Source organism: Periplaneta americana, chromosome 11 (assembly GCF_040183065.1).
Source record: "Periplaneta americana isolate PAMFEO1 chromosome 11, P.americana_PAMFEO1_priV1, whole genome shotgun sequence".
In the NCBI taxonomy this organism is placed as follows: domain Eukaryota; kingdom Metazoa; phylum Arthropoda; class Insecta; order Blattodea; family Blattidae; genus Periplaneta; species Periplaneta americana.
Window position 1 is genome coordinate 133,331,806 of NC_091127.1, and position 17,472 is coordinate 133,349,277.

General features: G+C 37.5%; 1 protein-coding gene across 2 annotated transcripts in view; it reads left to right on the forward strand.

The window, feature by feature from the left end:
* The first annotated feature begins 1,335 nt into the window (after positions 1-1,335).
* LOC138709349 (nose resistant to fluoxetine protein 6-like) overlaps positions 1,336-17,472 on the forward strand; it is an 86,217-nt gene continuing 70,080 nt past the window's right edge. Inside the window, exon 1 of one of the 2 annotated variants that reach the window (XM_069840058.1) lies at positions 1,336-1,552. In XM_069840058.1, coding sequence (XP_069696159.1) covers positions 1,363-1,552 — 190 coding nt within the window. In that variant the 5' untranslated portion in view covers positions 1,336-1,362. The remainder of the gene's footprint in view (positions 1,553-17,472) is intronic. The other variant, XM_069840059.1, reaches the window with a different exon arrangement.

The window sequence follows — 17,472 nt, forward strand, 5'->3', positions numbered from 1 at the left end:
ACAGAAAGACAAGAATAGTATCTGAAAGGAGTGGGAGCATGGATTTTATGTTTAGAAACTATACCGACGAACAATATTAACTTTTAGTGCATATAAATCCGGGCTCTACTGATTACTTACTTTTTTAGGCACTTACGTACTTACTTACTGGCTCTTAAGGAACCCGGAGGTTCATTGCCGCCCTCACATAAGCTCACCATTGGTCCCTATCCTCAGCAAGATTAATCCATTCTCTATCATCATATCCCACCTCCCTCAAATCCATTTTAATATTATCTTCCCATCTATGTACCGGCCTCCCCAAAGGTCTTTTTCCCTCCGGCCTCCCAACTAACACCCTAAATGCATTTCTGGATTCGTCCATACGTGCTACTTGCCCTGCCCATCTCAAACGTCTGGATTTAGTGTTCCTAATTATGTCAGGTGAAGAATACAATGCGTGCAGTTCTGCGTTGTGTAACTTTCTCCATTCTTCTGTAACTTCATCCCTCTTAGCCCCAAATATTTTCCTAAGAACCTTATTCTCAAACACCCTTAACCTATGTTCCTCTCTCAAAGTGAGAGTCCAAGTTTCACAACCATACAGAACAACCGGTAATAACTGTTTTATAAATTCTAACTTTCAGATTTTTTGACAACAGACTGGATGATAAAAACTTCTCAACCTAATAATAACAGGCATTTCCCATAATTATTCTGTGTTTAATTTCCTCCCGAGTATCATTTATTTTTGTTACTGTTGCTCCAAGATATTTGAACTTCTCCACCTCTTCAAAAGATAAATTTCCAATTTTTATATTTCCATTTCGTACAATATTCTGGTCATGAGACATAACCATATACTTAGTCTTTTCGGGATTTACTTCCAAACCTATCTCTTTACTTGCTTCAAGTAAAATTCCCGTGGTTTCCCTAATCGTTTGTGGATTTTCCCCTAACATATTCACGTCATCCGCATAGACAAGAAGCTGATGTAACCCGTTCAATTCCAAACCTTCTCTGTTATCCTGGACTTTCCTAATGGCATAATCTAGAGCAAAGTTAAAAAGTAATGGTGATAGCGCATCACCTTGTTTTAGACCACGTGAATTGGGAACGCATCTGACAGTGTACTAGTGTTTTAAAAGCTCACTTTACACATGATGACAGTAGGTAAATTGCAACTTTATGCACTATAAAAAAAAAAAACATATTTACAAGATTTTTCGGGAATTTAAATCCTGACCCTTTGTTAAGAAATTATCAGCTTTCTAGATTACGGTTGGACCTCGCAGTGAAGGAATGTGAGCCAAATGGTGGGTGCTTATCTGTCACAATCGAGAGCGTGATAACGCTGCATGAGTGATTCTCTCAGTCGAAACCATGCGGCTCTTGTCTGTGGTCACGGGATACTTACTGCTCACCTGTGCGCAATGGACACACAGTTTCCCGTACGTACAGCAACTCCAAGACGCTCTCGATCAACTACCGGGCATCTTAAACAACACTCTATGCGGCAAACATCTCGAAGTGTACTTCAACGAATGGAATGTCAGCGACTGGGCAATGCGCAGTAAGTATCGAATATGCGTCTCTGTGCTAACTTCTCGGCCGATACCTGTGACTGCTGTACCGAAGGTCTTTTCACTTGCTCATTATAGGTATACAGGGTATACAGAGTGTAAGGGGTATAAGTGCCGTAGTTTTCACAGTCTTCGGGGACGGTTTACAGGATCAAAAAATATCCATACAACACAGGGTCAAAACTTGATATTTTTTATTCGCGTCATACTGCTTATATCGTTAGTAAAATTACTAAAACAATTACATCAGTAGATATATTGGGTTATTTTACGACACTGTATCAACATCTAGGTTATTTAGCGTCTGAATGAAATGAAGGTAATAATGCCGGTGAAATGAGTCCGGGGGGCCAGCACCGAAAGTTACCCAGCATTTACTCGTATTGGCTTGAGGGAAAACCCCGGAAAAAACCTCAACCAGGTAACTTGCCCCGACCGGGATTCGAACCCGGGCCACCTGCTTTCGTGGCCAGACGAGCTGACCGTTACTCCACAGGTGTGGACTCAGTAGATATATCTAGCAAAGACTTAATATTAGTTTAAATACATATTTGTGTGTTCTATTATGTTTTCATGAAATTAAATAAAATTGCATGCTTAAATTGGTTAATATTCTGGCGTGAGAGACGTAGCAACGTGTTCAACAAGCAGAACTCTGCACAGATGTACGTACAGTGTACAGTAGTGGCAAAAAAAAAAAAAACCGGACCGACTGAATAATCAAAGTCCCCGAAATGAGCCACTGCGCATGCGACGCCCGCATTCACAAGATAGCCAGTAATCTATTGAAATTGTTGTAGTTTCGACTGCTGACGTAGCCCATTTCGAAAGCCATTAGAAAATAAGCTGGTAAAATTCATGTTCTGGGAATAATAAGTTAATTAAGTAATAAAATATCGCTGCAATCGAAAAGTATTGGGAATAAATTTGAATAAGGAACAAAAAAAGTTTCCTTCGCAGGCAGAATTCGAACCACGAAAGTCTTAGTTACCAGTCTATCGTGCTGTCACTGTGAACAAGGCTCTGAAATCAGCTACAAGGGTCGGTCCGGTTTTTTTTTTTTTGCCACTATTGTACATGTCAGCTGAGTTCAAGCTCCCTGTCCATAGGTCTACTGCCGAGAGGATGACAGTTCGGTACCAGGTATTCGATAAAGAACTTACAATGTTATTCACAGTTTAGGAATACCATATGTTATTAATTTATGGAGAAAGTCGTCGTAATTCAAGTGAGGCAAGAAGATGTACCGTCAATGTTTTCCGCAATGAATCGGCGAACTTTTGTATATAGTGGTTTCTCAACGATTATTAGAAACTAGGAGTCTCTTAACTCGTTTCGAAAATCAAACAAACATAAATTTCTTAAAAAATGGTACTGCTTTATGGAAGCGGGAGAGATTAAAATGTTGCATAAAAAAAGTCGTGTGATTTTGTGAAGTAAACCATTATTGTTTATTTTATAGATTTACAATAAAAAATAGATCAATATTTACAATATTGTTAAATTAAGTGGAAATTTACAATAAAGTTCTGTTAATGAGATTGAAAGTTTGTATTTGCTGTTCGTTTTATGTAAACAAAGGTCCGCCCCTGCATTAGAACAGAGCATCTGTTTTGTACCGGTTTGTCTATATCCGCTTGAGTTGTACCTTGTACTTGTAAACTCCCTCCTCCCCATCCAGCAACGTTGCCAAACACCTAATGTTATAAACTTTAATAATTAGTTAAATATTGCAATTAGAAAAAAATTGTGAGAACATGTTTTTCTTCCTTATGACATGAACAATCATCAGTTAAAATAATGGCACTTATATCCCTTATACCCTGTATAAAACATAATAGGGAAATATTTGTGTTGCTGTAAAAAATACATTTAGATTTTTTTGACATAAGTGTTCTATTTCAGTATTTGAAATATTAACACAAAAAGTGGGTTATCCGTCTGGATATAGAAGTTACTCGGACACTGTTGAACATATTTTTTTTTCACATTCAATATCTATAAAGAGCCATCGGCATAGTTCAGTAGGTACAGCGTTTGCTGCTGAGCCCAAGTTGTGCTCAGTTTGTGCTGATCACCTGGTTAGATTTTTTCCAAGGTTTCCTCAACCATAAGACTAAGCTCAAGTAATTTATGGCGAATTTTCGGCCCCATTGCCAAAATAGCATCTCGGTATCACCAAATTCATCGACGCTGAGTAACGATGTGGTTGATACAGCGTCGTTATATAACCGATTTATGGCTAGCCCACACTAGCGTGTTTTTGTGAACATTATTAATCAGTACTGTTCATGAACAATGTTGATCAACATTTCCAGATGTTGTGTTCATGAACAAAACTTCGTTAGCGTTTGTGAATAAAATTGTTCATAGACTTTTTATATGCTTGACATTTCTCATTGCGCATGTTTAGTAGTCTAAACTGAAACTTATTGTAGGTTAAGTAGGTATTTAAAGGTATTGGAGTACGTCCTGTTAAGAAAGTTTTACAAAATTTCTTTGCATAGAAATCTGATGTTTTACTGAGAAGGATAACGCACTTTTATCACATTTATAACCACGTGCCATTCCTCTTCAATTGAGAGAAAAACAAAGATAAGTTATTAATACTGTTTTTACGACCTTCGATACGCAGGTACTCTATCGAATTCGCTAAGTCCGACGGTCGACTCAAAGAGCCTAATCACCGATGAGGTTAGTTCAGACATGAGAGAGAAAACCAAGACATTACAACAGGTCGGAAATTTTAAATTTATAAGTTGTAAAGATGTGTAGCTTGAAAATGAAAGGAATATTTTTATGAAATTACACAATTTATTTTGTGCGAGATCGTGCGTATTTGCTTGTTTTCCGCACAGAACCAATACGCGGTAAGTGTGAAATACCACATTCAGTATTCCCAACGTAACACACATAACAATTTCCCTCTTCTTACCGCTTAAGCGCAACATTCATTTTACTGCTTTAGGCTTTTAACATATTATTTTTAGAGACGTTTAACATAGTAATAATTATAAATTGGAAACTTACCACTGCAATTTCACCTAAATTGCACTGTTAATTATTGTTTTTAAATATTTGCAAAAATTAAGTAAACTCTACAACTCCACTAAAGTTAAGCTTACTACATTCGTGATGCAGGTAACATTAAGGAAGCCGTGAAAAAATCAACAAACTTGCCGATGTTATTACTGCAATATGTTATGTAAATAATATTGTTAAAATATTAAAATGAAAAATAAATCATTACATAACCTTACCGTTTGTTTTAAGTTCGCATTTATAGACTGGGGGGGGGGGAAGACAGACGTATATCACGGCCTGCTGGAGTATAGTAAACACAGAAAACATTTTACAGCAACAATGTTGAAGAAAGATATTTTGGTGTTCCGAAGTTGGCGTCATTAAACAGAAACCAACATGGAGATTTCATTGCAACTAATTAGAAATTCGTCTTTCAGGTATGTAATAAACGATCTTCGCACAAAATAATGTACGACACACGAGCGGTATGTTTGTTTTCATGTTCTCGGAAATTAAAAAAGCTCAACTACGTTTCGCTTTTTCAATCTTTTCCTCGACCATGAAAACGTCAACATACCGCTCTTGTAACGTATATTACTATTGTATTATATGTTCATGTTATAATACTTCCATCATCAAAATAGTAACACAAAGATTGTTGCCAAGCAACTGTGATTTATTTAAATATTATGTTGAGAACGTATGTTTTATCATAAAGTTGTAATAACAATTATCTTACTTACTTACTCACAAATGGCTTTTAAGGAACCCGAAGGTTCATTGCCGCCCTCACATAAGCCCGCCATCTGTCCCTATCCTGTACAAGATTAATCCAGTCTCAATCATCATATCCCAACTCCCTCAAATCCATTTTAATATTATCCTCCCATCTACGTGTCGGCCTCCCCAAAGGTCTTTTTCCTCCGGTCTCCCATCTAACATTCTATATGCATTTCTGGATTCGTCCATACGTGCTACATGCCTGCCCATCTCAAACGTCTGGATTTAATGTTCTTTATTATGTCAAGTGAAGAAAACAATGCGTGCAGTTCTGTGTTGAATATCTTTCTCCATTCTCCTCCAACTTCATCCCTCTTAGCCCCAAATATTTTCCTAAGAACCTTATTCTCAAATACCCTTAATCTCTGTTCATCTCTCAAAGTGAGAATCCAAGTTTTACAATCATACAAAACAACCGGTAATATAAATGTTTTACAAATTCTAACTTTCAGATTTTTTGACAGCAGACTAGATGGCAAAAGCTTCTCAACCGAATAATAACATGCATTTCCCATATGTATTCTGCGTTTAATTCACCCCTCCCCCGAGTGTCATTTGTATTTGTTACTGTTGCTCCAAAATATTTGAATTTTTCATCCTCTTCGAAGTATAAATCTCCAATTTTTATGTTTCCATTTGCTACAATATGCTGGTCACGAGACATAATTATATACTTTGTCTTTTCGGGATTTACTTCCAAACCTATCGCTTTACTTGCTTCAAGTAAAATTCCCGTGTTTTCTCTAATCGTTTGTGAATTTTGTCCTAACATATTCACGTCATCCGCATAGACAAGAAGCTGATGTAACCCGTTCAATTCCAAACTTTCTCTCTCTGTTATCCTGAACTTCCCTAATGGCATATTCTAGAGCGAAGTTAAAAAGTAAAGATGATAGTGCATATCCTTGCTTTAGCCCACAGTGAATTGGAAAAGCATCAGATAGAAGCAGGCCAATACGGACTCTGCTGTAAGACACATTTTAATTAATCGAACTAGTTTCTTGGGAATACCAAATTCAAACTTCTCTCTTAACCGAGTCATATGCCTTTTTGAAATCTATGAATGACTCATGTACTATACCCTTATACTTCCTTTTTTTTCTCTCCAATATCTGTTGAATAAAAATTATCTATACTTGCCCAAATACAGAACGTCACACGATTTGTTCTATAATCCTTACGCAACTAAAGCATAAAGGGAGAAGGGGAAGGTGAGAAAAAGTCAACGAACCTCAAGGCGCAAGTTCCAATAAACATCAAACAGCCACAGCTCAGAAGCAAGCTTCGGTCTTCGCCATATTTGACAAACTTGAACCGAACATAGCTGTAATGTACGATGCTAATTCATATCCACTTTATATTTTTACGACAACAAATTTAAAAAAATGAGGAACATTTAACCGATATCTTTGGCTTGCCCCAAGAATCCAGAACACAACTATAGTTTACAATAAACCATTTGTTGCAAGAGACGAAATGCAATATATGCCAGATCACTCATTATACATGAAAGTCTATATCGAAGGGTCGTTAGGGAAATCTGGGTGACGGAACCTGGTGAGGGAATCAGTGAACGAAAGCCTTTTAGTTTTTGAGTTATCACAAATTTAAGTGTCACTTAACTCGTGATAACTCAAAAACTAAAAGGCTTATGATACTGATGAAAGAGTAATGGAACGGAGAAAAATTCTCCCCGGCGCCGGGATTTGAACCCGGGTTTTCAGCTCTACGTGCTGATGCTTTATCCACTAAGCCACACCAGATACCACCCCGGCGTCGGACAGAATTGTATCAGATTAAGCTCCAACTCTTGGGCTCCCCCTAGTGGCCGCCCTCTGCACTACGTCATAGATGTCTATGAACGTAGGATCGAAGTCCACACATGTGCTGAGGTGCACTCGTTATGAGTGACTTAGTTGGCCGGGATCCGACGGAATAAGCGCCGTCTTAAATCACGAAGTGATTTACGCATATCATATATATATATATATATATATATATATATTATTTTAATGTACCGAAGTACATATGATATTTCTATGCAGATATTCTGCGTCATCATACGATGAAGTAATAAGGGTTTGCTTATAATAAGGAAACCCTTAAGTCAGTTCCGAATTCATAGACAACACTTATTTTCACGTAATGAGTGCTCACTTACAGCTGCCGGACATGACGTCATAACAAAAGCTGACTCTCATTGAACTAATCGAAAGCAGCTCTACATGTGGAGTTGCTATGACAACGAGTTATTAATATTATTGTACTGAATAAGTTATATACAGCAATAGTTTCATGATATGTTAAATTCTAGTCGCATATTAGTTTTAGTTATAATCAGATATCCTACTAGCTGGAACACATATTCTGTAGTAGTGAATTTCTTAAATAAATAAATTAAGCCTATTAGGCCTACTATATAATACTGTATATTGAATTTATTAACATAGTGTTATATTTACTCTGTAATTTGCCAATTACAGCTACATTTTACATTTTTGGCTACGATATCTATACTTAACTCTTTTAAATTTACTTTTATTTGGTATTTTCAATTTATATCTATATCTGTGTCTTTTATTTATGTAGTATCTATTTTTTTTATTTTTAATTTTTAATTTGTAATTATACTTGTATCTTGCATTTGTATCTGTTTTATCTCTTTTCATGTTATATGCAATTCTATGTTTTTTTTTACACAAATATCTGTACTGTTTATTGTAATTGGTGCTTTGTCCTGTTATAGACATAAATAAATAAATTAATTAAATAAATAAATAGATGGATGGATGGATTGATGGATGGATGGATAGATGGATGGATGGATGGATGAATGAATGAATAAATAACGATCAATTTGGCTGAAAATAAGTATGCCGAAAGGAAAGAATTTATCTGAAGAAGCACGACTTCGGCTTCGAGAGCTTGTCTTAAGGCATAAAGACATCGTAGAAAACAGGCAATCTGATTGTGTCTCTGTTCGAAGAAAGAAAGCTGCCTGGGAAGCTATTGTGTCAGAATTCAATTCCAACTCCGAAAATATTGCAAGGAACGTCGAGCAATTGAAGAAACTATAGGGAAATATAAAATTTCGTAGGAAGGCAGAATTCGCGGCAAAAAAGAGAAGCTTATTGAAAACTGGTGGTGGTATCAACATTTTCAACAGCGATGGGACTGGTAATCCTCTGTTGTATGGAAAATATCAACAATTGTGGTCTTGCGAAAACGATATCGCTTCTTAAATTCCAGTTCACTATACATTTCCAGAGGATTCTCCATGTCTCTAATATACCATTTTTTGGGACACGTATATTTTCCTCATTTCGTTCAACAAACTCCACAAAATCCTCAAAATCATTCTCAGTATCCATTTTGAAAATGAGTGGTCACTTAAGGGTACAGGTGAGCTCACTTAAGTAATCACTCATTATGTGAATGAGGGAGAACTATGAATTAGAAACGAGTATAAGTAACCACTTAAGGGTTCACTCATTTATAAGTGACGACTATGAATTTCGCCCTGAATCAACGCTGTGCGGTGTTCGGCGGGGAAGAAAGGGGATGAAGAGAAATCATATGGCTCCCCGTGAGAGAGTAGAATCCGCTCTTGCTGCCCAGCCCTGAAGTACTCAAACAAACAAACAAACAAACAGTGGAAGTTAACAGAGTAGGAAAATTGACAAACAATTAAACAAACAGAAAAACAAACAAAAAACAAACAATGACAGTTAACAGAATAAGAAAAGTGACAAAGAAGTAAGGAAGCAATGAAAGCTAATAAGAAAAAGAAAAATGATAATGGTGCGTCAGTTTTTTCAGTACTCTGAATTCGATTCCATATATTTATTTATTTATTTATTTATTCTGGTGTAGTTAAGGCCATCAGGCCTTCTCTTCCACACCACCAGAAATACAAATACAATAACAGAAATAAAAAGAAAAAAAACACTATAAACAAAGTTAAGTCACATAAAAATATACACAGGTTGCAGTCACACAAACTTTAACTGAGTGATTAAGTACAATGAATTGTATCCTAATTAACTAACATAAACAAGAAACTTGCGATTTTAAAACACAAATCAACACTTCTAGCAATACCTAAAAAGCATTAAACAAGACAAAATTTTCCAATTTAATTTTGAATTTTGATAAAGTCCGGCAGTCCCTGACATCATTAGGTAACGAATTCCAGAGACGAGGTATTTCTACAGTGTAGGAGGATGAGTATAGAGACGTTCTATGATGAGGGATAGAAAGAAGTGCTTGATGCCGGTTTCGAAGAGTTGTAAGAAATTGAAGGCGCGATAAGAGATAATTCGGAGTAGAAGTATGCATGATTCTAAATAGAAGAGACAGTGAATGTATTGTTCTTCGTTCCTTCAGACGCACCCATGAATGTAACCGGAGGGAAGGTGTTATATGGTCAAATTTACGAGTATTGCAGATGAATCGTATGCACACATTATGAACACGTTGTAGTCTCTCAGCTAAGAGTGAACTTACATTAGTTAGCAAGGAATCGCAATAATCAAAATGGGGCATTACAAGCGTCTGAATAAGATTCTTTTTTAGACTAAGTGGTAGAAATTCTTTCATATGAAACGAAGAGTGAAGTTGAGAAAATATTTTTTTGCAAGTGTGTGTTGAGCTGATCTGTACCCTTAAGTGACCACTCATTTTCAAAATGGACACTGAGAATGATTTTGAGGATTTTGTGGAGTTTGTTGAACGAAATGAGGAAAATATACGTGTCCCAAAAAGGTATATTAGAGACATGGATAATCCTCTGGAAATGTATAGTGAACTGGAATTTAAGAAGCGATATCGTTTTCAGATCAATTCGAAGTTGTTGCTCTAGCCAAATTGATCGTTATTTATTTATTTATTTATTTAATACCTGTACTTATTTATTTATTTACCGATATTTACCGATATTTATTTATTTATTTATTTATTTATGTCTATAACAGGGCAAAGCCTCAATTACAATAGACAGTACAGATATTTGTTAAAAAACGTAGAATTGCATATAACATGAAAAAAGATATAAAGCAGATACAAGTGTAATTAAAAATAAAAAAAAAACAAGTAGATACTACCTAAATAAAAGACACAGATCTAGATATAAATGAAAAATACCAAATAAAAGTAAATTAAAAGGGGTTATGTATAGATATCATAGCCAAAAATGTAAAATGTAGCTCTAATTGGCAAATTACAGAGTAAATATAACACTATGTTAATAAATTCAATGTACAGTATTATATAGTAGGCCTAATAGGCTTAATTTATTTATTTAAGAAATTCACCACTACAGAACATGTGTTCCAGTTAGTAGGATATCTGATTATAACTCATATCATGAAACTATTGCTGTATATAACATTTTCAGTACAATAATATTGATAACTCGTTGTCATAGCAACTCCACATGTAGAGCTGCTTTCGATTAGTTCAATGAGAGTCAACTTTTGTTATGATGTCATGTCCGGCAGCTGTAAGTGAGCACTGATTACGTGAAAATAAGTGCTGTCTATGAATTCGGAATTGACTTAAGGGTTCCCTTATTATAAGCAAACACTTATTACTTAATGGTTCACTCATTTTTTAAGTGACGAAAGTCTTCGTTTATTTTATTTACTGCGTCACTACCACTATAGGTGGTTTCGTAAGATTTTGACTGACTCCCTAATTATGAGGAGGGCCAGTTCATTTAGAAAAGATTTGTGCAGCCCTAGAGTCTTACAGAATTGAGAACAGAAGTTAGGTATCGTTCCTCTTGCTCCAAACATCAATCCCGTGACACACACACACACACACACACACACACACACACACACACACACACACACACACACACACACACACACACACACACACACACACACACACACACACACACACACACACACACACACACACACACACACACACACACACACACACACACACACACACACACACACACACACACACACACACACACACACACACACACACACACACACACACACACACACACACACACACACACACACACACACACACACACACACACACACACACACACACACACACACACACACACACACACACACACACACACACACACACACACACACACACACACACACACACACACACACACACACACACACACACACACACACACACACACACACACACACACACACACACACACACACACACACACACACACACACACACACACACACACACACACACACACACACACACACACACACACACACACACACACACACACACACACACACACACACACACACACACACACACACACACACACACACACACACACACACACACACACACACACACACACACACACACACACACACACACACACACACACACACACACACACACACACACACACACACACACACACACACACACACACACACACACACACACACACACACACACACACACACACACACACACACACACACACACACACACACACACACACACACACACACACACACACACACACACACACACACACACACACACACACACACACACACACACACACACACACACACACACACACACACACACACACACACACACACACACACACACACACACACACACACACACACACACACACACACACACACACACACACACACACACACACACACACACACACACACACACACACACACACACACACACACACACACACACACACACACACACACACACACACACACACACACACACACACACACACACACACACACACACACACACACACACACACACACACACACACACACACACACACACACACACACACACACACACACACACACACACACACACACACACACACACACACACACACACACACACACACACACACACACACACACACACACACACACACACACACACACACACACACACACACACACACACACACACACACACACACACACACACACACACACACACACACACACACACACACACACACACACACACACACACACACACACACACACACACACACACACACACACACACACACACACACACACACACACACACACACACACACACACACACACACACACACACACACACACACACACACACACACACACACACACACACACACACACACACACACACACACACACACACACACACACACACACACACACACACACACACACACACACACACACACACACACACACACACACACACACACACACACACACACACACACACACACACACACACACACACACACACACACACACACACACACACACACACACACACACACACACACACACACACACACACACACACACACACACACACACACACACACACACACACACACACACACACACACACACACACACACACACACACACACACACACACACACACACACACACACACACACACACACACACACACACACACACACACACACACACACACACACACACACACACACACACACACACACACACACACACACACACACACACACACACACACACACACACACACACACACACACACACACACACACACACACACACACACACACACACACACACACACACACACACACACACACACACACACACACACACACACACACACACACACACACACACACACACACACACACACACACACACACACACACACACACACACACACACACACACACACACACACACACACACACACACACACACACACACACACACACACACACACACACACACACACACACACACACACACACACACACACACACACACACACACACACACACACACACACACACACACACACACACACACACACACACACACACACACACACACACACACACACACACACACACACACACACACACACACACACACACACACACACACACACACACACACACACACACACACACACACACACACACACACACACACACACACACACACACACACACACACACACACACACACACACACACACACACACACACACACACACACACACACACACACACACACACACACACACACACACACACACACACACACACACACACACACACACACACACACACACACACACACACACACACACACACACACACACACACACACACACACACACACACACACACACACACACACACACACACACACACACACACACACACACACACACACACACACACACACACACACACACACATATATGGCGAGTATTTGACTCTTCGTCACTTACCCATATAAAGTCAGTTGTGTAGAACAATTTAGCCAGAGAGACGTTGCCCAGGGTACGCCGTAAGAGGATTGTCTATGCTGCACGCGCGATGAGATGATGATGGAGATTTTTGGGATGCCACAGGGTAACCGGAGCTCCCGGAGAGAACCTTTGTTTAGCTGGACCAGTGGCTTTTTCAACACAGGCTCTTGTTTTTGTAATATGTGCTACTTTATTACTTAGGGGAAGGTTGCCTATATGGACCAGTTTTTTGTTTTTTAATCCCATGTCTTTAATAATTATTTAATTAAATCAAAATATGTTCTAGTACATTCTACATTCTATGTACTTTCATCCTATAGTGTTATATTTTAAATTACACAATTCCTAATAAATATAAAAATGTAAAACCAAAATCATGGAAATGGTCCAAATTGGAAAACTTGTTTAGCTGGACCAGTGGCTTTTTCAACACAGGCTCTTGTTTTTGTAATCTGTGCTACTTTATTACTTAGGGGAAGGTTGCCTATATGGACCAGTTTTTTGTTTTTTAATCCCATGTCTTTAATAATTATTTAATTAAATCAAAATATGTTCTAGTACATTCTACATTCTATGTACTTTCATCCTATAGTGTTATATTTTAAATTACACAATTCCTAATAAATATAAAAATGTAAAACCAAAATCATGGAAATGGTCCAAATTGGGAAACCGGTTGCCTAATTTGGACTCATAGTGTCCCAATTTGGACCTTTCAAAAATGCATCAGTAATATTAAACAAATAAGTAGAAGAAGGGTATTGATTATAAATATCTTTATGCTCGACCATGCCGAAACGTAGTAATTATACACCTGGTAGCAGACCTTTAATGCATGTCATTAAAGTACACCTACTCATTAAAGGTCAGGTCTTTCAGCCAATGACGACTCAGGTTACAACTGTTCAGCCAATGACAGGTCAGCTTTCTACCGTTATAAAACCGCAAGTATCGATTATTCTCGGATATGCAATCGAAAGAGAATTAGCGAAAAGTCACGGAGGCTGGAAATCCAATACTGTCGCAGAAGGTTATGTTCTGTTATATAATAATTAGCGTTAATTGTAAATAATATTGAAATAAATTCAATTTGTCATCTCGTTTTTCAATGTCTAATTTAATTTCAATGTTATCTCTATAGGTTCTTATGGCCTAGCAAGGTCAATGTGGACATCTGTTCCTCGGAAAAAATTAATACTTTCGCGTCTGCGCACATCTCACAACATACGGGACATTGCTAAAAAATTAATAATATCAAGTTAGAAATATGGTCGAGCATAAAAAGTCGTATGAAACTCGCCTATAATTTTAATTAAGAAGCTCGTATGAAAATTATGAAACTCGCTTGCGCTCGTTTCATAAATATCCATACTCACTTCTTAATTACCTTCATTATAGGCTCGTTGCATAATGTACTATTAATTCACCAAATTTTACGTTAAAATGTATCAGATATTAACATTTGGTGAAAGACGTTACACAATTCTCTGAACTTTGATGACACATTAAAGAAAAACAAGAGAAATCAATTACAGAAACACTATTGCATTCAAGGCAGTAAAGAACCCCGCCGCATTAATAACACAGACTACTGTGGTGTTTACACCTCTTTCATCGCTTATGGCTCCGACTTGGTGCTTCTCTTTCTGGGCTATAACTTTCTGTTGCCTCTTTTGCACCGTTGTAAACCCAGATTCGTCAACGTTGAATACAGTGTTTGCTGTGACAGTTTTCGCAGCAGGTTGGAAAACTGATTAACACTCTCCCTATTGAAATTTTTAGCTCGGGCTATTGATGTCCCTTCTGGGTGACGGAAAGAAATTTTTGAGTTTCGCTTCATAGAAGCACAGAAACACTTCTTTCCGGCATTTTTTTCACCTTGTTAAAGGTGTAGGGAGCATCATATTTTTCTGCGACATCAAAAGCAAGCTTATGCATATCTTTGATTGTCAACCCATCAAATCTTTCTTCAAACAAAAGAATGTGGTCGGCAATAATTTTTCCATATCTCTATTGAAGGTTGCCTCCCTTCCGAAGGACTTCATTGGAAAGCATTTATACAATCAGCATGTCTCTTTGCTGTAGCCTATGACACTCCATACACGCGAGCACACTCGTTGAGTCCATAGTCACCATTTCTTTATGCTGCTACCGCCATCTTCAAAGTATCATTTCATTTCCGGTAGGTTCCCCTTTTTGACATCTTGGAAACATAAAGACACAGAATCCCCCAATACATTACTTTTTCTTAACGTTGACCCTAATATAATGCTTTATATTCATGTTGAAAAAATACTAACAGTTTCCTAAATTGGACCAGTCCAATCCAGGCAACGCGCAGAGGTCCAACCTAGGCAACTTGTTCACGTATGCAGACAGACGACACTAAACAAACACATGAAATTAAAAACTAGTTTTAATACACGCAGATAGTAGCTAATGAAAAATACTTGGAATGTGTAGTATATGAATAGTTATTACTTACTCCCGCTGTATACAGAAGCTTAAGATCCGTAGCGTAAAAATTGTAAGAGAAAACACCAAAACACGTTAACGGGAATCCTATTCGCTAAGATGGCTGCAGCTCACTGAACTTCAAAATAAGTAACTTAGGCAGCGTTAGCAAGCAGAGGTGTCAACTGAAATTTTCCAAATACTTCTACGTATATGGAAATACAACTGCGGTCCAATTTAGGCAAAGGTCCAATTTCGGCAACTCTCCCCTCTATTTATTGTGTACTTTTGAACTCCCGACGACGAGCGTTTGCTCATACGGGGGTAAATTGATTTACTTTATATTTGTGTTTTGTTTTAATATTTGGAATGTTCAATTTTGTTTCATGTATTATATCTATCTATACTAATAATAAATCTGTAGCCGAAATTTTTCTGGTAATTTTCGATTTTCCAAAAAGTAATTGGTCCTAACATATATAATTAACCACCCTGAAACCGAAAATTGCTTTTTTGAAATTTTTGTCTGTCTGTCTGTATGTTTGTTACCTTTTCACGCGATAATTGCTGAACGGATTTCGATGAAAATTGGAATATAAATTAAGTTCGTTGTAACTTAGATTATAGGCTATATGACATTCAAAATACATTATTTAAAATGGGGGTTATAAGGGGGCCTGAATTAAATAAATCGAAATATCTCGCTTATTATTGATTTTTTATGAAAACTGTTACATAACAAACATTTCTTTAAAAATCATTTCCGATAAGTTTTAGTCTTTGAAAAATTTTGATAGGACTGATATTTAATGAGATACATGAGTTTTAAAATTAAAATAACTGCCATCTAAGGCCGTGTAATGAAATAAACAAATGACTTCGTCTATAAGGGGCCTTGGTCAACAACAATCGAAAGCTATGAATCATAGCCTACAGAAAATGTTTCTGTGTTCGTATGAAGCAATATCGGAAGCTTAAATTAACCGATTTGTATAATTAATTATTATTTCACCATTGGAAAATGTAGTTTCTCTGTATGGACATAATGCTATAATATTATTACAGTAACTTCTGAGTGAATTGAGGACAGGTAAGATTAAAATAGCTTCTTATGCACAGAAAACTTGATAGGTTATTCTGTATATTCATTTCCTGTATTTCTTATAATAATGTTTATGAACATATTCATTTTTATCTCAGAGTGTATTGATTTAGTATGCAGTAATAGTACGTTAGCTTAGCAATCCATTATTTTATAATTCAAATTTTAACTATGCTCAATTGAATCGTGTTAAAATACATATGCAATAAA